Below are 21,967 nucleotides of genomic sequence, written 5' to 3' on the forward strand. Positions count from 1 at the left end.
TTGACATCACACTGGATGAGGTGGAGATTTGGGGGTGCAGGTGCAGCATCTGGTGGAGGAGGCAACAGATAACAAGACTGCTCAAGCTGGAATAAAAGCAACTGTGGGTGAAATGGGCACCTCACAGCAACTTGGGGCCAAACTCAAGAGGCTGGCAAACTGTACGACAGAAGGGACTTAAATCCCTGCAACCTGGAGGGTGTATATGTCACTCACCTGTGAAGGGCAGCTTCTACCTTTCTGTGCAGCTGAGATTTGATCTAAGGGGAGGGGGTGAGAGGAAGCTCAGTAAAAAATACTAAACAAGCTCTTGAAGCCCAGTGTGAGCATAAAAGTTTTGTTTTGTTTTGTTTTGTTTTTGCTTAATCTTCTATTATAGAAGTTTTCAAACATTCGAAAGTAGAATATTGTAGTGCAATGAACCCCTGTGTGCCCATCACCCAGCTTCAACATTTAACACATGGCCAGTCTTTCTTCATTGCCCCACAGCTCCCTTTGGCTTATTTTAAAGCAAATCCCAGACATCATATTATTTCATCTGTAAGTACTTCAGTCTGTGTCTCAAAGAGATAGGGGCTCCTTTTTAACATAGCTATATAAGCCATTACTATACCTTGAAAGTTTTAGGAATTCCTTATTATCAGCTAATATCCTAATAATATTCTGGTTGATTTCTTTGAATTAGGATCCAAAGTCCACACATTGCAATATTGCATTGTGTTGTTATGTCCCAGAAGTCTTTTATTCTAAAGTAGTTTCCCCTTCCACTTTCTTCTCATTGTCATTTGACAGGTTATTTGACCCATATAATTTTCTGCTTTTTGGACATGGTTGATTTTATCCTTGTGATGTCTTTTATCATGTTTCCACTACCCTCTGTATTTCCTATGAACTGGTAATTAGATCCTGAGGAGGCTTGATCAGGTTTAACATGTGCTTCCCATGCATCTCACCAGATGATGATGTGATGTCACGATTGATTAGTGAGTTCAGGTATTGTCAGCCGGATCTGTCCATTATAATGTCTCTCATAAGCTTTTTTCTTTTAACAAGGTAAATATAGATCTTTACTATCACCCCTGAAAATTCCCTAATTTTCTTCCCAATTTGCATCCCCAAAGTCAATCACTTTTCTGAAATTTTTCACTATAGTTTTTCCTGTTCGAGAACCTGCTATAAATGGCATACAGATGCCACTCTCGTGTCTGGCTTCTTTCATTTATTCAGTTATTTTTATTGTATGAATATGCCACAGTTTATTTACCCATTTTCCCACGAAGGGCATTAATGAGGTCACAGCTGGAGAGACTTGGCTTCCATTGACTACTAACGCGTTCCTCTTCTCTCCTCTCACACCCGCCCCGCATCTCCACGCGTCTGGCCTCCGGCAGTTCGGAAGCGACAGAGCTCCCAGCTTGCAGCTGAATTTGTGGAGTAGATTTGATTGACAGCCCATATCCTCAGTGATCAATGCCCTCCGGATTCCGAGTTGGTTTCGCCGATTTCACCAAGTTCTGAAAATCGAGCAAGTGCGCAACGCTTGCTTGAGTGAGCTAGGAGAATTGGGTGTACCCTTCAAAGTTAGTTTAAGGTATAATTCTTTATCACAGGAACACTCGCCTCTGGTCAGGAATGAAACTAAACCTTGACGCGTTGCCGCTCGTTTTCAAATGTCCCTTCCAGGACGCCGTCCTTTTCCGCGTTCGCTGAGCGCTGGGCGAGTGCACGGGACTTCCGGGAGGTCTAGGAAGTCGTCCCTCTCTTTGGCAGGAGGCGGGTATCTCTGCAGGTGTAGACCCGAATCCTGCGGACCGGCAGAGTGGACCGGGAGGGGTGGGGTGGGACAGAGTGGCTGCAGGCCTGAGGCGAGGTCCCCCGAGGCTGCGGCTGTCCGGCCAGGAGGTGGCCATTCATTCCTCCAGTGTGGCTGAGGAGCGACGGCTGCTTCGGGGGCTCTTTCGAAGTCCCTGCCCTTACCTGAAGGAGAGCCATCCTGCGCTTACCCTGGGTGCTGCCGGCCTTCTCAGAGCGGAGGGCGTCCCCCTTCTTCCACCCTGCGGCCCAGGTGACCGCTGCCATGGCTTTTCCCCATCGGCCGGATGCCCCAGAGCTGCCTGACTTCTCCATGCTCAAGAGGCTGGCCCGAGACCAGCTCATCTATCTGCTGGAGCAGGTCAGTGCCTGCCACGCTGGGGGCCTTTACTGTATCAACAGCCAGCACTCTCTGGATGCATAGTTCTTTCTTACTGAGCTCCCTTGGTCTTGCTCTTGGCCCTTGGTATTGTCCTTGGAGCTTCTGTGGCAGGTCCAAAATGAAGCACTCAGGGAGAAAAACTTGGGACGATCTGGCCAGAGAGTTAATGGAAATCCCCCCTCCTTCCCCCCCTTTTTTTTCATACAGACAAGGGAGACACCACTAGTGCCAGGCATCACTGGGGATGGAAAGATGGTTAAGACAACTTTGTTCTTAGGGTTCTTACGTTCCAGTGGGAGCAGTATGAAACACAAATTACCACACACAGGGTATCATACGGTGAACGAGTGATAGCTAGGGTGCCTGAAACAATCATTTCTATCTGGAGTGATCTAGGAGTTTCAAGGGGCTGAAGTGTGAAGATGAGCATATTTTCCTTGGAGATGGGAGAGGATATTCCAGGCAGATGTTTTTGCTCCGGTAGGAGCAAAACTGAGGAACCAGGGAAGGACAGGCATGTAATACAGAGAAGAGAGGGATGAGAAGTTACACAATAGACATTAGGCAGTTACTGAAAAATTTTCCCCAATATGTGACATGAAACAATACTTGAAGATGATTCTAATAGCCATTGTGAAGTTGGATAAATGGGCAAAACAAGAAGGCCAGTGAGGAGACCATAGATCAGATTGAAGTAATAAAGGCCCACACAAAATTAGTGGCAGTGGAAATGAAAGGAATTGATGGGTTTTTTTGAGTCAAAGACTCAAAGACATTGATTGGTCGTAAAGGTTAAGGGAGAAGCAAAGCTGAGTTTGACGTTTTTAACTTGAGCTAATAAGAAAGTAATGCTATTACTGTAATTTTAATGGATTACATATATAGTCATTTGTTTAATGTTCATATTCCCTTGAGGACAGGGACATAACCTATTTTGTTCAACATGTATACCTAGTGAGTACCTAGCTTAGAGTCAGGCACTTAGCATGTGCTTAATAAATATTTGTTGCATGAACATTGAATAGAAATGAGAAACAGAATTAGAAAGAGGAGCAGTTTTGGTGGGGGAAGTTGAGTAGTTTGGGTTTGGATAGGATGAAGTTAAGATTCTAGTAGGAAATACTGCTTGAAACATCAGCAGATAGAGGGTAGAATTGCAGCTGGGGTGAAGATGGGGACTTGGGAGAACCTCAGGGGATGTGGGACCATATTTTCTTTCTCTGTAATATGTCCTGTAGTGGTAGCTCAATGATTGGCACATGAAAGACACCCAACAAATGTCTGAGGAATTGAATAGTGATGCTAGTTAGAACCACTAGTTCAGGTGAGATCCCCATGAAAGAGAGTAAATGAGACCAAGGATAGAAACTTGTAAATAGAATGACCTGAGGAAGAGTAGCCCACAAGGGTGACTTAACATGGCCAGAGTGGATTTCTGTGCAGTAATGTCCTCCTCAAACTAACTTCCTCTGACTTAATTCTTATTTATTTATTTATTATTATTTTTAAATTATTATTATTTTTTTTTTGCGGTACGCGGGCCTCTCACTGTTGTGGCCTTTCCCGTTGCGGAGCACGGGGTTCGGACGCGCAGGCCCAGCAGCCATGGCTCACGGGCCCAGCCGCTCCGCGGCATGTAGGATCTTCCCAGACTGGGGCACGAACCCGTGTCCCCTGCATCGGCAGGCGGACTCTCAACCACTGCGCCACCAGGGAAGCCCCCTTAATTCTTGTTAATGGGCACTGCTATTCAGGCTAGAAACCTCAGAATCATCTTTTACTCTTCTTCCCTCCTCACACTTAACTAAACCAGTTGCTGAGTCCTGTGGATATTTCCTTACACCTGACTTTTAAAATGGTGATTATGAAATAACACTAACAAATTCTAGAAAATGCAGAAGATAAAGTGTAAAGAAAAAAAATCACTTACAACCCTACCATCAGATACAAGCACTGTTAACACTGTTAATTTCTTTCAAGTATTTTTAAAAATTCTATTACATGTTCCATGTATCTCTTAAAAAACCTATTTTTGTTCACATCACCACCAGCCTAGATCAGGTCCTCATTCATTACCACAGGCTTGGGCTGCTTGTTTGTCTTTTGTTTTCTTGCCGCATCCTGCGGCATGCCGCGCTTCCCCGACCAGGGATCGAACCCTCACCCCCTGCAGTGAAAGCGCAGAGTCTTAACCACTGGACCGCCAGGGAAGTCCTTGGGCTGCTTGGACTGTTGCATTAACCACATAAGTGTAGTCCTTACCTCTTGTTTCTAATGTCTCCAATCCATTTTACCCACAGTTCCCAGATTTACCTAATGAAAATTCCCAGCTGATTGGATACTTCAGTGTACAAAAGCTTTCTATTTTTCCTTGTTCCATAGCGGATCAACACCAAACTCCCTAACTTGGCATTTGGGACCCTTCCTGCTCTAATTCCTGTCAAAGATTTCAGTCTTGTTTCACGCCATTCCCCTACATCAAGATTTCTCAACCTTGGTGCTATGGACATTTTGGGCTGCTTAATTCTTTGTGGTGGGACTGTCCTGTGCATTGTAGGATATTTAGCAGCATCCCTAACCTCTAGTCACTAGATGCCCGTAACACCCCCTGCCCCAAGGTGGACAACCCAGAATGTCTCCAGACTTTACCAAATGTCCCCTGCAGGGCAAAATCAGCCCTGGTTGAGGACCACCGCCTTACATGTACCTTACCCATCAGGCAAACTGAATTGCTTGTTCTGCCCTTACCATTCAGCCTGTTCTCTTTCCCTGGCCTTTGCTAGATTGCCATCTCAATCTGTCACTCCCAACATCCTACCCATTTGTCAAAGCCTAGTTGAGAGGAAACTTTCAATGACTTCCCCCCTCTTCTGCTCAGTATGACATCTTCCTCTGGACAGATGAAAGAGCAGCATCAGGAGTGATGAAGTGGGAACCAGATGACAGGGATTTGGCGTGGGAGAGTGGGTGTGTGGGTGAGGGCTGTCCTGGGTTAAGTTTTCCGCCTTGAACATAGGTTATTTTTGTACTTAGAAGAAAAATGCCATTTAAAAAGATATTTGGCAGTTAGTTGAGGGGCTGGAGGATACACGGTGCGGTTTTGTTTTGTTTGGCTTAGTTCAGCAGGAATCGTTTGGGTTATCAGGAGACAGAGTGGAAGAGGCAGTGGAGTAGAGGAGCAATGATGTAGAACAAGGTCACAGGCGAGCAGGAGGGTTGAGTGACAAGGACTTAACCTTAGAAAGAAGGTGAAATATCTTTCCACTGGTACAGAAAATGAGAAGACAAAATAGGTGAATATGTAGAGAAATGTCAGCTGTGGATATAGGCAATAAATAAGGTGCTGGGGTAGATGAGGTCTAGTGCCCTTCCAACTCAGAAACTGTGCTTCTATTAAATGGATGTCTGGATGAGTTGTCAGCTGAGGGAGGTTGTGTGACCTGAGAGTAACCCAAGATACTTTGTCTCCTTCAGCTTCCAGGAAAAAAGGACTTGTTCATTGAGGCAGATCTCATGAGCCCGTTGGATCGAATCGCCAATGTCTCCATCCTAAAGGTACCTGCTCCTTTCCCCACGTGGATCAGGCCCTTCTTTCCTATTAAGCAGTTTTTCTTTTGATGAACAGTACATACTACTGAAGAGTAACTACGCTTATAGGGTAAAGAGAGGATGGCAGAGTTGCGGTGAGAAGGGGGGATTGATACTCTTCCTTTGTTTTTGAATTGTTTTATTTTTGGTTTTTCTATTGACAGTTTGAGGAAGGTTCAGTGGGATGGCTGTCAAGGAGGTACTCTGACTGCTAGAATTAGTGTAAATAGGAGGGATCCCTTCCAGAAGACCCCTGTCATTTATCAGGCTTTGGGTTTCCAAGCACACTTATGTCCATTGTTTTGTTGGATTCTCTCTGTAGCAACATGAAGTAGACAAGCTGTACAAAGTGGAGAACAAGCCAGCCTTCAGCTCCAGTGAACAGTGAGTGTCTGGGAGACTCTGTCTCGGCTCCAAGCTGGAGGAGGTCCCTACACATTTGCCTTTGATCGGTCCTTGGCCGAGATCTGGCACCATGATGTTTGTGACATGGTTCACTTCCCTCCTCTTTTACAATTTCATCCTTAGGTTATGCTTTAGCCTCTTAATTGGTCTCCTTTTCTGCGGTTTCTCCCTCCCTTGTCCTCTTCTCTCTTTAACCCAATCTACCATCTCTAACCAGATTGATTACTCTTTCAAAAATATTTTCATTGGGCTCTCCTGAAGAACCTTCAAGGCTTCCCTTACCGAGTGAGGTCCTCATTGTTTGTCGTAGATTCCATGGCTGCCTCCAGGGAGGCCTCTCACCCCCTTTCCAGCCTGGTCTCTTTCACAACCCCACTGTTTAGCTCGCACTTTTGTGTGCTTCCAAGCTCTGCACACGTACCTCCGTGTTTTTGGCCACTCCACCCACTCTGCCTGAAATTCTCTCCTCTACTCACTGTTCTTGTGACAAATATCCAGCCTTCAGAATCCAGCCCCACCTCCTCCACGCAGCTCTTGGTTGCCATTCCAGGGTGATTTTCTCCTCCTCTGGATTTGCATGGGGTTCAGTGTTTGTCCTGTTCACCTGGTACACAGTCACATCCTGCCTGTTGTCTGGTGTTTGTTTTTATTTTTAATACTTCTCAACTTAAGTAATGTATACCCTCCCTTAGAGGAAAAAATTCTCCTAGATACATGGAGAATACATCCATGAACCCCAGTTTGAAGAACACTATTTTATATACTTTCTTATATTGTTTTTTAACACTTGATTGTTAATATACTCCATACATATGTGCATCTTATTTGAGAGCAGGAACTCCTGGGTCCACCATAAGGCCAATAAGTGCCCCCAGCCCACCACGATATACCTGTTTTATCGAGGGGAGTTGTGTGTGTCTGTGTGTGTGTGTTTAAACTCTTAATTATATACTCATTTTAAAAAAATATTTATTTATTTGTTTGGTTGCACCAGGTCTTAGTTGCAGGAGGCAGGCTCCTTAGTTGCAGCAGGAGGGCTCCTTAGCTGCGGCTCCAGGGCTCCTTAGTTTTGGCTCGCCAGCTCCTTAGTTGTGGCATGCTAACTCTTAGTTGCAGCATGCATGTGGGATCTAGTTCCCTGACCAGGGATTGAACCTGGGCCCCCTGCTTTGGGAGCACAGAGTCTTATCCACTGTGCCACCAGGGAAGTCCTGGGTCTTGGGTGTTTGGTATGTGGTGAGCCAAAAGAACTGGCAGGGCTTTGGCTGGGGTGAGAACTGTAGCAAATGGTGAAAGAGTTGACATTGTTTAAGTTTCTTCTAAGCTGCTATCACCAACTTCATGATTTTTCTTCACTGAGGTTTTTTTCCCCTTCTCTCCCATAGATTGTGCTTCTTGGTCAGACCTCGCATCAAGAATATGCGGTACATTGCCAGTGAGTGTGCCATGGTGTTCATTATAACTAAGACCTGGGAAAGGGTGAGAAGGTCTAAGGACCTTGACCATAAGAACCCTTTAATAAGAAAAGAATTGTTTGGGTAGGCCATACTCCTTGTAGAGGCTCTCTGCTTCCTTGCTTCTAGTCTAACAAAGGTCCATGGCTTTCGGGTTGCATCCTTTCTGTCTGTAGATCTCGTCAATGCTGACAAAATGGCTGGCCGAACTCGGAAATACAAAGTGATCTTCAGTCCTCAGAAGGTGAGTTTGGACCCTGGTGGAAATGACATAGGGTAGAACAGGATTGGGGACTAGGAAGGGGTAAGGGGCCAACACTATATAGCTATATCTCCCTCAAAGCAAATTATAGGTGACTGAGCAAAATACCTGTCACTGTCTTTTTATTAAGGTAGCAGAGAGTCTGTCATCAAATTGCCCCGAATATAGATTGTACAGTTGTGAGAGGTATCCTCTACACAGATTTCTTTAAGTGAAAAGATTTACATTTTTGAAGTAGAACCTGCTATGTATCCCTTCTAACACCAATTCCTATATAGTAATGGTGCACAATGTTATGGCTTTTCAATGACTTTCTCCCTATATCCCTTTAATAACAAACACAATAAATCTTCACCCCCTGCCCCATGCTCATCGAAGGCATGTGGCTGGGCTGCCCTTGGGTTATCAGAACCATACTAGTGTACTTTGGAAGAGGTTTTTCTTACACAGCGTGCAGTAAAATGGTCTCTAAGCTTGGAGCAGCTGAGGGAACTGAAGCCCACAGTCACATAGTGAATTAGCATAGCCAGGCTAGGTTTCTTCCATCTTTACCTCAATAATTGCAGTAAGTGTTAGGTGTATAGTATCTCCGTTTCTTGATTCCATCAAGCTCCCCTGTCATCGCCACATCAACGGGGTGCATTGTAGGTACATCCTTAACCTGATTGATTGGGAGGAATGATATACCAGGTCTATACATTGCCCGTCATAGGACTATACATTTACACCAAGCAATGCATGCCACACTTAGAGCAGGTAGAAATGAAAGTTGAAAGGACAGGGATTTATTCCTTTGCAATTTCCCCAAGAAAATTCTAAAGAAAATAGAAGCAGTAGGTAAGACTAAAGACACTGAAGCCAAACTGTCTGGCTGTGAATCCATGCTTTAGCACCTATTACCTGTGTGATCTTGGATAAGTTACTTAACTGCTCTGTGTCTCAGTTTTCTCATCTATAAAATGGAGTTGATAATAGTACTTATCTCTTTGAAATGAGATGACTTTCAGTTTCTATTTAAGAAGTCTAGAGGAATCATAGGCTTATATTGTTTTCTCATCATTTAAAAGGAATAAGAGGAAAGAACCAATGATCTTCCTTTGAAGATCATTTGAAGATTGATAGCACAGTCTTACAGCTATTAATCCTGTTTAGGAATACAAATATATCAAGTGTAGCATTATTACCAGGGCAAGAAAATTATTGAGTAAAATAACCGATCAGAATTACAGGTTACTTTTGAATGTTATTAAAGGAGCTATAGCAGTAATCTCTAGTTTTTGGAGTCTTACAAAACCCTTTTTTTCAAATTATACTTCCAAGGACAGATTTGTTTAAACAGGGAATAGAAAAAATTGGTAACAGTTTCAAATAATGCTACAAACCTCCATATCACACAGAAAAAAGAAAATTGATATTTTTATGAATTTTTTTCTTTCTAACACCCTATCCAATCAAATTCTTTGTCCTAATTTTCCATTACAGGACAGTGTCTTCCTTAATTGCTGTAGGGGAGAGGAATTTTCTCTTTCTTCCTGAGACTCCCTTTGTTAATTATGAAGATTGGCAGTTTTCAAACTGGGCTATGGAGTTCCTTTAGTTAGCATTAAAAGTAGCCCTGTAGGGCTTCCTTGGTGGCGCAGTGGTTGAGAGTCCGCCTGCCAATGTGGGGGATGTGGGTTCATGCCCGGTCCGGATCCTCCCGGACCGGGGCATGCCGCGGAGCGGCTGGGCCCATGAGCCATGGCCGCTGAGCCTGCGGTCTAGAGCCCATGAGGCATAACTACTGAAGCCCGCGTGATACAGCTACTGAAGCCCGGGCACCTAGAGCCCATGCTGCACAACAAGAGAAGCCACTGATATGAGAAGCCCGTGCACCGCAATGAAGAGTAGCCACCTCTCTCCACAACTAGAGAAAGCCCATGCACAGCAACGAAGACCCAACACAGCCAAAAATAAATTAATAAAATTAATTAATTTAAAAAAATTATGGCTTCCCTGGTGGCGCAGTGGTTGAGAGTCCGCCTGCCGATGCAGGGGACGCGGGTTCGTGCCCCGGTTCGGGAGGATCCCGCATGCCGCGGGACGGCTGGACCCGTGGGCCATGGCTGCTGGGCCTGCGCATCTGGAGCCTGTGCTCCGCAGTGGGGAGGCCACAGCGGTGAGAGGCCCGCGTACCACAAAAAAAAAAAAAAAAAAAAAAAAAAAAATAACCTTGTAGATTTCAGTTTTACTGACATAAATTAATGAGGGCTGAATAGGACTCTTCTGTGTAACCATAAAATAAGGAGCACATAGCATTAATCTTCCACACCTCATAGAATTATGAGGATCAAGAGAGGTAATGCTTTTATTTTTTATTTATTTACTTTTCAATTTTATTTTATTGTTTTTGGCTGCGTTGGGTCTTCGTTGCTCCATGCTGGCTTTCTCTAGTTATGGCGAGCGGGGGCTACTCTTCATTTCAGCGCTCAGGCTTCTCATTGTGGTGGCTTCTCTTGTTGTGGAGCACAGGCTCTAGGCGTGCGGGCTTCAGTAGTTGTGGCACGCAGGTTCAGTAGTTGTGGCTCTCGGGCTCTAGAGCTCAGGCTCAGTAGTTGTGGCACACAGGCTTAGTTGCTCCACGGCATGTGGGATCTTCTTGGACCAGGGATTGAACCCGTGTCCCTTGCATTGGCAGGCGGGTTCTTAACCACTGTGCCACCAGGGAAGTCCCTTTTTTAAAAAAATGTTTATTTATTTATTTGGCTGCTCCAGGTCTTAGTTGCAGCATGCAGGATCTTTAGTTGCAACCTGTGGGGTCTTAGTTGGGTCATACATGTAGGATCCAGTTCCCCGACCAGGGCTCGAACCCAGGCCCTCTGTATTGGGAGCACAGAGTCTCAACCACTGGACCTCCAGGGAAGTCCCAATGGCACAGTCTTACAGCTATTTATCCTGTTTAGGAATACAAATATATCAAGGATAACGTTATTACTAGGGCAATAAAATTATTGAGTAAAATAACCAATCAAAATTACAGGATACTTTTGAATGTTATTAAAGGAGCTATAGCAGTAATTTCTAGTTTTTGGAGTCAAAAGACCCTTTTTTCAAATTATACTTCCAAGGACAGACTTGCTTAAACAGGGAATAGAACAAGTTGGTAACAGTTTCAAATAATGTTACAAACCTCCATATCACACAGAAAAAGAAAATTATATTTTTATGAATTTTTTCTTTCTAACACCCTATCTGATCAAATTCTTTGACCTAATTTTCCATCATAAGACGATGTCTTCCTTAGTAGCTGTAGGGAAGAGGAAATCTGTCTCTCTTCCTGAGACTCCCTTTGTTAATTATGAAGATTGGCAGTTTTCAAACTGGGCTATGGAATTCAATTAGTTAGCATTAAAAGTAGGTCCATAGGAAAAAGAAAAAAAAAAAAAAGTAGGTCCATAGGGACTTCCCTGGTGGTCCAGTGGTTAAGACTCCTTGATTCCCCTGCAGGGGACGCAGGTTTAATCCCTGGTCGGGGAACTAAGATCCCACATGCTGCATGCCACGTGGTGTGGTCAAAAAGAAAGCCTATAGGATTTCAGTTTTACTGACATAAATGAATGAGGGATGAATAGGACTCTTCTGTATAACTGTAAAATAAGGCGAACCTAGCATTAATCTTCCACACCTCATAGAGTTATTATGAGGATCAAGAGAGGTAATGCTTTTAAAACACTGACAACAATGCCTAGTACATGTGAAACAAATAATACACATCCGCTATTAATATTGTCATCATCATTATCAGAAGTGCCCTCAACTTTCTTCCTCATTACCTCCAAATATTTCACTCTTTTCCCACTTGTCTCAAAAGGAGCATGAGGGAATTCCCTGGTGGTTCAGTGGTTAGCACTCTGAGCTTTCACTGCCAAGGGTGTGGGTTCAATCCCTGGTTGGGGAACTAAGATCCCCACAAGCCATGCAGCATGGCCAAAAAAACATAAAATAAAAAATAAAAAATAATTTACAAAAAATAAAAAAGTAGGACGAGACACTGGCCTTTCCCCATCTAAGAGCAGAGGCTCACCTGTGTTCTTGGCCCCATCCCTGCCTGCTTTCTCCACTCTCTTGCTTCATCAAGTAGACTCTTTTATATCTTCAACCATATCTCTCCCTTCTCTCCTCATCTCTTGTCCCTGACAGCAACTCTCCCTTAATTCGTGGCCAGACTGAAGAATTATCTGCTGCCACTGCTTCTGCTTCCCCACGTCCACCTTCATCTTTTAATCTAGTCGCCTAAGATCTCTGTTGTCGAATCCAGTGATGTCTATGTCATGCTCTTCCTACTTCTCTGGCATTTGAGACTGTTGCCCATTCTTCCTTGAAACTCTGCCTTTAGAGTTGCTATTTAGGGCTGTTGTTTTCTCCTAGTCTCACCTCTCTGTGTATTCTTTCTTGGTCTTCTCTGCCCGGTCTTGGACTATGCACCCTTTTAATTTTGGTTCTCTAGAGTCCTGTCCTAAGCTCTCTTCTCTCTGTGTGTTCTTTTGGACAAACTATCTACTTTAAATGCAGTGTATGTGCCTTTAACCCCCAAGGCTGTCTGTCCAGACCTCCCTCGGTGTCTGCAGAGGTCCCATGGACATGTCCTAACCAGCACTCCACCCCTCCTCTCTCCACACCATTGCTTTTTACCTCCACCTGCTCCTCCTCTGTTTCTATAGCACTGTCATACCCTGCTTCCTGTCTCTGCCTGCAGGACTCACCCTTTCATGACAGCTGAATACCTTCTCCTTTGTAAAGCTTTTCCAGTCAATCAGGGAGAAAAAGCAATTGACTTAATAAATGAATGAAATGGCTGAAAAGGAAACAAAGTGTTGGGCCAGTGATTCCAGTGGTCCTTTCTAGATCTAAGAGTCTGGGTTCTCTTGTCTTTTTCACTGGGTTCAATAAGTGTGGTCCTCATCAGTGACCACAGAGGAACCCCAGAGAAATGGAAAGAATGGAGAAGGGGGTTACTAATCAGCTTCCCTTTCTCTTTCAGTTTTACGCGTGCGAGATGGTGCTTGAGGAAGAGGGCATCTATGGAGGTGAGAGGAGATGGATATGAGTGGAAAGGGGGAGGACGTGTGGAAGAAGGCCGTGATGGTTGTTCCCCGTCCCCGTATCCTGCTTTTCCCTGCCTCATTCCTGTTGGCCTGGCAGGTGGAGAGCGTCCTAAGGATGGGAAGGAAGACCCCAAATTAGGATACTAGTGGGGCTATAGTTGGAAATCACTGATGCTCTCTTCTTACCTCCCAAGACTCCCACAAGCAAAAATCATGCCTTCCCTCCTGTGTGTATTCCTCACTTAATCCTCCATGCAACACAAACCTGGTCGCTGTCCTCCCTACTGGAAATCCTGCAGTGGCTGAGAATAAAACCCAGAATCCTCAGCATGGCCTGCACCTCTACAGTCGGGCCCCTTCCTGGCCCTTTAGCCTCATCACGTGCCGCTCCTCTCTCCTGGCTCACTACCCTCCAGCCATGGGGACTTCACACACCTGTTCTTGTTGCCTAGAATATTCCTCACCCTACAGCTTTTTGCCTACCCAAATCATACTCAAATTCTGAGCCAAATGTCTCTTCTTTAGGGAAGTCTTTCCTGTACCTGTAGTTGAGGTTAGATCCCTGAAATATTTGCACTCACAGGTTGCTGTTTAACTTCTTTGGAGCATATAACTGTAGTTAAATTTGTCTGGTGTGTACTCTCTCACTACATTGTCAGCTCCAGAAGTCAGGAGCATGTCCATTCTGTTTACCACCATGTTCCCAGTATTTAGCCTAGCACCGTACATATGTGGCTTTCTGTCAGTATTTGTCCAATAATGCATAAATGAAGGAGTGTTTCATCAGCACTTTTGGTCGGCACTCTAATGAAAACACACCACTGATCCCACTATATTACAGGCTGTTACGTACATGTCTCCTTTCCTTATCAGCCTGTGAGCCCCTTCCGGGCAGAGACTGTATCTTATTCATCTCTGAGCATTCCATGCTCAGTGCAGTACCTGGCGTGTGGCAGGCACTCAGGAGTTTTTGCATGGCTGTAGTGGAGCTTCTCTCTTAATGTGGAGCCACGTGCCTTTGGCAGGGAGGCTGATGCTCTCTGTACCCACAGATGTGAGCTGTGACGAATGGGCCTTCTCTTTGTTGCCTCTTGATGTGGATCTGTTGAGCATGGAACTACCAGAATTTTTCAGGGACTACTTTCTGGTAAATGCAGGGCCCTTGGGTCTTGGCATCAAGGAGTTGGGACAGACATGGGGTCCTGTGGGCTAGAAATATGGATTCAACCTTCATCCAACTCATAATTTATCATGAGTGATAGTAATTTGGAGACGGAATACTACTGCTTGATGTTCACGGGGCTTCCTTTGGGGCCAATGAAAATGGACTTTTGCAAGCGTTGCCCAGACCCTGGCTTTCTGCTCAGGGCTTCTAGGCCTATCCACTTTCCAGATGGATCTGTCGGGTTGATCCATATCTTTGTGGTCCATGTGGTCCCTGCAGGAAGGAGATCAGTGTTGGATCAACACTGTGGCACAGGCCTTGCACCTCCTCAGCACACTCTATGGACCCTTCCCTAACTGCTATGGAATTGGCAGATGTGCTAAGGTGAGCAGTTCTGTGTCCTGATAGCCCCTATTCACTTGTTTTCTAACCACCAAGGATTGTTCATGGGCATCTGGGATGTGAGATATATTCTTTACCTTGCTTTCATTGCCCCAGAGTAGGTCCCCAGAGGGGAGAATTTGTGTGGCTAACAGAATGGCAAGAGCCCGGGACCTCTGGGTAGCATCCCTAAATCTTTGGGGGCGGAGAGACTCCTTCACTGGTGTGGGGCAGGATGGGGAGTGGTAGGAACAGGTGGGAGTAGAAGAGGTAATATTGTTAATAATTAGCTCCTCTCTTGGGGTCAAGGAGAAGGATCACATGGAAAGGGGTTGGGTTCTGTAGTTGTGGGGCTGCACAAGGGACCTGGACATAAGATTGCGAATGTCTTGGGCCCTGGCAGATGTCACATGAATTGTGGAGGAAACTGGGAGAGGAGGAGGATGGTGAAACCAAGGGCCGAAGGCCAGAAATTGGACATGTCTTTCTCCTGGACAGAGGTGAAGTATGCGCAGTACTCCTCTCATCTGTCGACCCTAGAAGATACGGGAATATGGGAAACATGGTGGCACAGCTGGGATCCTCAAGTTGGGGCTGTGAATGCCAGCGTTGACTGGGGGCATGAGCACTTGGGCCCCATGGAAGGCACTTGAGCAGATACTGAGCAAACTGGGTGGGAGGCTGCATTGGGGAGGACCCTCACGGTCGGGGATCTCGGTTTCAGATGTGGACTTTGTGACGGCACTTTGCTCCCAGGTGGTTTATGAGGGCCTGGTGGATGACACCTTCCGCGTCAAGTGTGGTAAGTGGCATCTTGGCGAGATGGAGGGGTCCTCAGCTCCTGGGGCTTCCCACGGTGAGGGTCAGGACTTGTGGGAGAGACCCAGGCTTGGAGTGAACTGCTGCTTTCCAGATAGTTTGGGGGGACGTTTAAATCTTTTTTTCTTTTTTTTTTGGCCATGCTCCCTGGCTTGTGGGATCTTAGTTCTCTGACCAGGGATGGAACCTGGGCCCCTGGCATTGGAAGCTCAGAGTCCTAACCACTGGACCACCAGGGAAGTTCCTGGGGGACCTTTAATGGCAGTTCAGGAAAGGGAGGGGAAGGAAGGACTCATCAGAGATCCTCATAGCTGTTTCCTCTGCCCTCAAAGGGAGTGTCGACTTTGGCCCAGAAGTCACATCCTCTGACAAGAGTCTGAAGGTGCTGCTCAACGCCGAGGACAAGGTGAGCACATGGGTGCCAGCAGAGGATTTCCCCAGGGCCACTGCCACCATGAGGCTATGGGTCGCGGCACTGGGAGGAGAGGCCGAGTCCCCAGGAGAGAGGGACACCCTGCCAGTTAAGAGCACAACCCAGAGCACATAGCAGGGATTTGACATGTCCTTACTGATACCAGCTTAGCTTTCTTTGTACTTCTGCTAGAATAGCTGAGCACTCTCCCTGTGCTGTTGTTACCGTGATGAGGCAGGAAAGAACGAGGTATGCGTCTGTATAGTAATTTGTTCCTGTCTTATTCCCCTTGCAGGTGTTTAATGAGATTCGTAATGAGCACTTCTCCAATGTCTTTGGCTTCTTGAGCCAAAAGGCCCGGAACCTGCAGGCCCAGTATGACGTGAGGCTCCCAGCCCAGGTCCTCCGTCTGTTTCCTCAGTGGCTCCCCAGGCTGCTGCCCTTTGGCTCCCTTTCTGATGCTACAGTGGATGGGAACTGAGGGAGGGTAGTGTTTGCTCACATCTGAGGGCAGAGGGGCTGACCTCATGGGAATGTCCCCACAGCGCCGGAGAGGCATGGACATCAAGCAGATGAAGAACTTCGTGTCCCAGGAGCTCAAGGGACTGAAGCAGGAGCACCGCCTGCTGAGTCTCCGTAGGTTTCAGCTTGAGGGTAGGGCAAGGGGAACCCTACAGAGGAGATCTGGGAGGAGATCCCTGTTCGTTTGGAAAATAGTGCTCTTAGGTCTAAAGTGGGAAGAAGTACTCCTGCACTTTGCCTTAAGAGGTCCTTATTCTTCTGGACAATAAAGAGACATTCTTCCAGAACCAGGAATATGTCAGCTCCCCTTTTGTCCTGTCTGCAGATATCGGGGCCTGTGAATCCATCATGAAGAAGAAAACCAAGCAGGACTTCCAGGAGCTCATCAAGACTGAGCATGGTGACTTGGCTACTTCTCCTGCTTCTGCTTCCCTGGCTCCCAGCCCAAGCCCACCCTGAAAAGCTGCTCTCTCGCTCTTTCCAGCTGACGCTGGCTGTGTGGAATGTTGGTTCCTGCTAGAAGCCCTGGGGGCCCCTTAACCCACCCCAAGGATGAAGAAAGAGATGGGGAGACAGACGCCCATTAGCATAGATGGCAACAGCTGAGCTGCTCCCCCAGTAACAGGCTCTCCTCTGATTATTTGCAGCGCTGCTGGAGGGCTTCAGCATCCGTGAGAGCACCAACTACATTGAAGAGCACATAGACCGGCAGGTGAGGCGGGAAGGGGGGAGATATTGGGAACAGTGTTTAGAGGTGGGGCTCAAGTGGAAGCAAGAGGAGAGAACGTGTGTTATAAAACTTGAATTCTCCTTGACTCTTTCTTCCTGTGCAGGTGTCACCCATAGAAAGCCTTCGCCTCATGTGCCTTTTGTCCATCACTGAGAATGGTGAGCCCCAGGAACCAAAGATGCCAGATTGAAAAGCTGTACCTTAGGGATAGTTCCCTGTAATCTCGTGGATTCTTTCCCCTGTAAAATAAAGCAGTTTTTGTTTTGGGTGAAACATCCCCAGGTCATAAGGTAATTTATTGTTCCATCCCTAAACAGGACCACATCCACCCTCCCCAACGCCCCTGGCACAAGGCCTGTCCCATCGTAGGACTGCAAAGGGGTAGAGCTGAACGGCATTTCTCTCATCATTCCATCTGGCCTCCTACTTGCAACAAGATTTCATAATCAAGATACAGTCCAGGAAAAACCAATTTCATAAACATTTTAAAAGCTCAGATTCTGCAACCTTTCATGGCAACTTGTTTTGAGTGTTGAAGTTTTCCAGTTGGCAAATATTCTTTAAGGTTGCTTTCTACCCAATGACGTTATTTACTTATTCTAAATCCCCTTTATTGTAGTTGGAAGTCCATTTCTTCTTACCCCTGTGGAGAAAAACATCTAAGACTGCACTTTGGGAACTCATTTGAACACTTTACCTATTCCCCACTAGCTGTTGAGCAGTTCCCCAGAAAACTGGCACATAGCCAGGGAGAAATGCACGGGAAGGCCCTTGTCCTCCCTCCTGCCGCATCCCACCCCCCCACTACGGATTAGATTAGCTTTCATTTCAGTGTCCCTTCCTTGGGGCTCTTCCTTGGAACTCTCAGAACTTCCTTGGAACGCTATATTTTAAAAAAGCAAGCTTAAATTTAGGAGTCAGTTTAGAATCAACTGCATAGGATGCAAGGTTAACGTTATGTACTGACTCCTTCCTTCTGACTAAGGTTTTTTGTTTGGTGGGGGGATGAGGGTTGGTTTGTTGGTTTGTTGGTTTGTACACTTTAGGACACCTCAACTGGCTCATGAACCTTTATCTTACTTACCCTCAGGTTTGATCCCCAAGGATTACCGATCCCTGAAAACCCAGTATCTGCAGGTAAGGCCAGGAGACTGTGTTCTTGAGGAAACTTGGTGGAGGGAGGTCATTGGACATTTTCAAAAGAGGCAAAAGAAGAAATGGTCCCTTTCCTGTCCTCATCACCCTCCTGTTCCCATGCGGCCTCCCTCGCAGAGGTTGTGGGGATGGTCACCTTTCAGCACGCAGAGACCCTTCCCACTGCTCTTGTTTCACTCTCCTCCCCTCTTATGTGGCCAATGCGGGGGGAATTTGAACAATTCAGCTGTTGGACCCAGTGGTGAGTTCTTACTCCTGGATTCTCTCTCCCTTTATTTAGCACCTTGCGAGGCGTCGATACACCTTTCCTTCCAGGTCCTTCTCAAGTCCTACCTCCTCTGTGAAGCCTTCCCCACCTCCTTACATCGATAGCTTTCTGTGCTCTTTAATTGTTCTGTGCTGCTTTTTTTCTTTGTTTGGCATTTGGTGATTTCTGATATGAAAATCTTCCCCACAAACAAGTGTGCACTGTTCAGGACACAGAGCACATAATCCTCCTCTCCCCCGCCTCCATATCACCTAACAGTGCTAGGCCCTTGGTGGATGCTCAGTAGAGAGCTGAATTGCATTTTCTTCAGAGCTATGGCCCCGAGCACCTGCTAACCTTCTCCAATCTGCGGCGAGCTGGGCTCCTAACAGAGCAGGCCCCGGGGGACACCCTCACAGCTGTGGAGAGTAAAGTGAGCAAGCTGGTGACGGACAAGGCTGCAGGTGAGCAGGGAGTGCAAGTAACCCCTTTCAGCCTCCAGGCTGTTGTTGCCTGTTCTCTCAATAGGCAGAGCACCCTGGTGGGGAGAGAATGAGCTGGGGAAGGAGAAAGTGATCCATTACTGTTACTGTCCTTACTGCCACTACTTCTGCTTGTAAGAGCAGCTTCCAGTTATTGAACACTGACGTGCTAAGCCTTTTAGATATACTTTCTCATTTAATCCTTGCAAAGTTTCTATATGGTAAGTTTTATTATCTCTGTTTTACACATAAGGAAACCGAGGCTTAGGGAGGTTAAGTGACTTCTTCAGGGCCCCTTAGTAAGTCAGATTTAACTCCAAAGGCCGTACACTTAACCAGTAAACTAGGATCACCCTGTAGATCGCATTAGTAGAGGGCTGGTACCCTGTAGGAGGAGGAAGACTGTGGTGGGAGAAGGGTGGTGATTGTCTTAATCAGTTCCAGGGAACTGTAGGTGAACGGCTTGGAGGGGGATCTTCAGATGTGATGGGTCCTGCTATTTGAGAAGAGGGGGTCCTGTCATTTCCTGAGTGGTATCACCTGCGGCAGCATCATTAATCCATAAACCTTAGATGAAACCTGCACAGATTTCTTTCCCAGGAAAGATTACTGATGCCTTCAGTTCTCTGGCCAAGAGGAGCAATTTCCGCGCCATCAGCAAGAAGCTGAATTTGGTATGTAGAACAGAGGTGGACAAGGGAGGCAGTGGGTTCAGTCCTTCGTGAAGTACTTTGAACCCACAAAAACCTCTCTGTCATTTTGTTTTTATAAAGATCCTTTTGTGTGGTAGCATTATAGCATGAGCTTAATAATGAGACAAGACACAAAGGTTCATTCGTTTAATAAACACATAACTCATACCTACCAATGTCAGAGAATACACTAAGTGCTTCTTCAGTGACAGACATGTCCCATGTCACTAAAGGGTCAGAAGGGGTCCCTCTTTCCAGCGAGCATGGAAACTCATTCAAGAGAATCAGCAGGCATAGAACAGCTTTCATCTTTGGTTATGGATTCTTTTTTTTTTTTTTCTCCAAGGCTACTGCTGGCTCTCACTTTAGTAGAAGTAAGAGCTGTTCCTAGGGGTATGCCACTTTTCTCTGACCCTGTAAAGGACTGGAGGGCTGAGTGGTCACTTGCCTCATACAGCCCCCTTTGCCCTCTAGATCCCACGTGTGGATGGCGAGTATGATCTGAAAGTGCCACGTGACATGGCATATGTGTTCAGTGGTGCTTATGTGCCCCTCAGCTGCCGAATCATCGAGCAGGTAAGAACGAGTGGCTCGCTCCTGTTCATATTTCATGCTCTCTGCTTTCTCTTAGTCCCTGGCCTGGCCCAACTTTTAACTACCTGAGTGACTAGCAAGCAATGTGACAGTCTGGCTGCTGCTAGACTTGAAACTAGCGCTTGTGCCTTCCCAGGTGCTGGAGCGGCAAAGCTGGCAGGGCTTGGACGAAGTGGTGCGACTTCTCAACTGCAGTGAGCTGGCATTCACAGGTGCGTGGCCTTGCCCAGTGGGGGCGGGGTGAAACGAGAGGAGGGCCGGATGCATCATCCAGTAGTGCCGGTGAAGAGCTGAGTCTGGTCTGGTCTTTGCAGACATGACCAAGGAAGACAAGGCTTCCAGTGAGTCCCTGCGCCTCATCTTGGTGGTGTTCTTGGGTGGTTGCACATTCTCTGAGATCTCAGCCCTCCGGTTCCTGGGCAGAGAGAAAGGTGAGATCAGGCTTCCGTGGGATCTGGGGGACAAAGGGCAGCCCTCAGGAAGGCTTCTTTACTCCCCTCTGGGTACCACTTGCTGCCATCTTGCTGTGGGCTGAATAGCAGGAAGCCCAGTTCCACCAAGCATGGCAAGTTGCTGTGCCCAGGAGCGTGGCACTGACGCATCTATGACTATAAACTGGTGCTCTGACCCAGCCAGGGCTGTGGAACTGGAGGGGCTTGACATGGCTGGTGTTAGGGGCTTAAATCTGCTCTCAGTCACGTATGGTGGTGCTTTTGACTCCTTAGGGTACAGGTTCATTTTTCTGACGACAGCAGTCACCAACAGCGCTCGCCTTATGGAGGCCATGAGTGAGGTGAAAGCCTGAACTTTTCCCAGCCAGTGTTGATGTCTTCCCTGGACATGTTCCTCGATGGGATGCAGGATTTTGAATCCCAGCTACTAATAAAATGTCTACCAACTATGCTCCTAAGAGCTGGGGAGCAGGGAACTTATTTGGATTTAGAGAACATATCTGAGGAGAGAGTTCACTTCCTGCCCCCAGGATATTTCTTTTTTGTTTATTAAGTACAGCCCATGCTGATGAGATAAGGAGGAAGAGGATCTTTTGCTAAATCCTGTTTGAGTATCATTGTAAATAAAGCCTCTACTCTCAATGTATCAATATTGTGTTTAGTTCTAGACAGGCACTTCCATGTTTACTGGTGAAGCAGAGGGGGCTTTACCTAGGGGCTTCGTGTATTCTAGGGCCTGGACTGGGTAGTAGCTCTGGGCCTGGTCTGGTTCTTCCTTAAAACTTGCATTGGTCTGGTTCTTCCTTGAAACTTGAACTGTACTGGACTTTCCTCAACCATAAAATGAGGATTAGTTAGATGATCAGTATGCACCCTTCCAATTCTAAAATTGTGATTCATTACACTTTAGAAAAAATGAGATTGCTATTGTTTTAACTTAAGGAGTCGGTTGAATTTTAAGCCTTTTATTTCTTATTGCAGAATGAAAGATTGTGTCCCTTGTTAGAGCAATTTCAGGCATTGGCAAACTGTGCTCCTGTAAAGGTTACCAGTGCCTTCCTAAGTGCTGATTCTAGTGACCTTTCTTTCCCTTTACCCTTTAAAAATTGTGAACACTAACCACATCTATTAGTGGTCGTCTTCTAAGTTGATCTCACTGATGATCCCCTTTACCTTCTTGTAATTCTCATATTCAGCTTCCATGACACACTTTTTTGTCCTCCTGCATTCTCCTAGGCTGCACTTCCGTCTCCTTTGGTTCCTCTCTCTGTGTATCCTCCTTTGTTGCATCTCCTGTCTCTGTCCTTTGTTGTTATCCACTTGCCCATC

The 21,967-nt window shown here is 46.3% G+C and overlaps 1 protein-coding gene across 2 annotated transcripts; it reads left to right on the forward strand.

Moving 5' to 3' along the window:
• Window positions 1-1,700: 1,700 nt before the first annotated feature.
• On the forward strand, window positions 1,701-21,284 carry VPS33B (VPS33B late endosome and lysosome associated). 2 transcript variants are annotated; one of them, XM_059056623.2, is made up of 23 exons: window positions 1,701-2,173; window positions 5,669-5,749; window positions 6,105-6,166; window positions 7,573-7,622; window positions 7,818-7,885; window positions 12,924-12,969; window positions 14,040-14,134; window positions 14,432-14,536; window positions 14,937-15,033; window positions 15,258-15,335; window positions 15,685-15,758; window positions 16,060-16,146; window positions 16,310-16,400; window positions 16,612-16,686; window positions 16,934-16,998; window positions 17,120-17,174; window positions 18,107-18,153; window positions 18,750-18,882; window positions 19,501-19,574; window positions 20,067-20,168; window positions 20,323-20,398; window positions 20,501-20,617; window positions 20,912-21,284. In XM_059056623.2, exons 1-23 carry the CDS (start codon window positions 2,078-2,080, stop codon window positions 20,989-20,991), a joined length of 1,854 nt encoding a protein of 617 aa, XP_058912606.1. In that variant the 5' UTR covers window positions 1,701-2,077; the 3' UTR covers window positions 20,992-21,284. The 2 variants fall into 2 exon arrangements, with proteins under 2 accessions (XP_058912606.1, XP_066886027.1); XM_067029926.1 differs by having other exon boundaries at window positions 1,709-2,173; window positions 16,060-16,164.
• Window positions 21,285-21,967: the final 683 nt, after the last annotated feature.

The sequence above is a fragment of the Kogia breviceps genome, chromosome 3 (genome assembly GCF_026419965.1).
Source record: "Kogia breviceps isolate mKogBre1 chromosome 3, mKogBre1 haplotype 1, whole genome shotgun sequence".
In the NCBI taxonomy this organism is placed as follows: domain Eukaryota; kingdom Metazoa; phylum Chordata; class Mammalia; order Artiodactyla; family Physeteridae; genus Kogia; species Kogia breviceps.

Bases quoted from the DNA above. Each gene is read 5' to 3' on its own strand.
- VPS33B (XM_067029926.1), top strand. From the start codon at position 2,078: ATGGCTTTTCCCCATCGGCCGGATGCCCCAGAGCTGCCTGACTTCTCC. The intron at 6,167-7,572 runs GTGAGTGTCTGG...TCTCTCCCATAG, and splicing joins GCCTTCAGCTCCAGTGAACA to ATTGTGCTTCTTGGTCAGAC. The intron at 16,999-17,119 runs GTGAGGCGGGAA...CTTCCTGTGCAG, and splicing joins AAGAGCACATAGACCGGCAG to GTGTCACCCATAGAAAGCCT.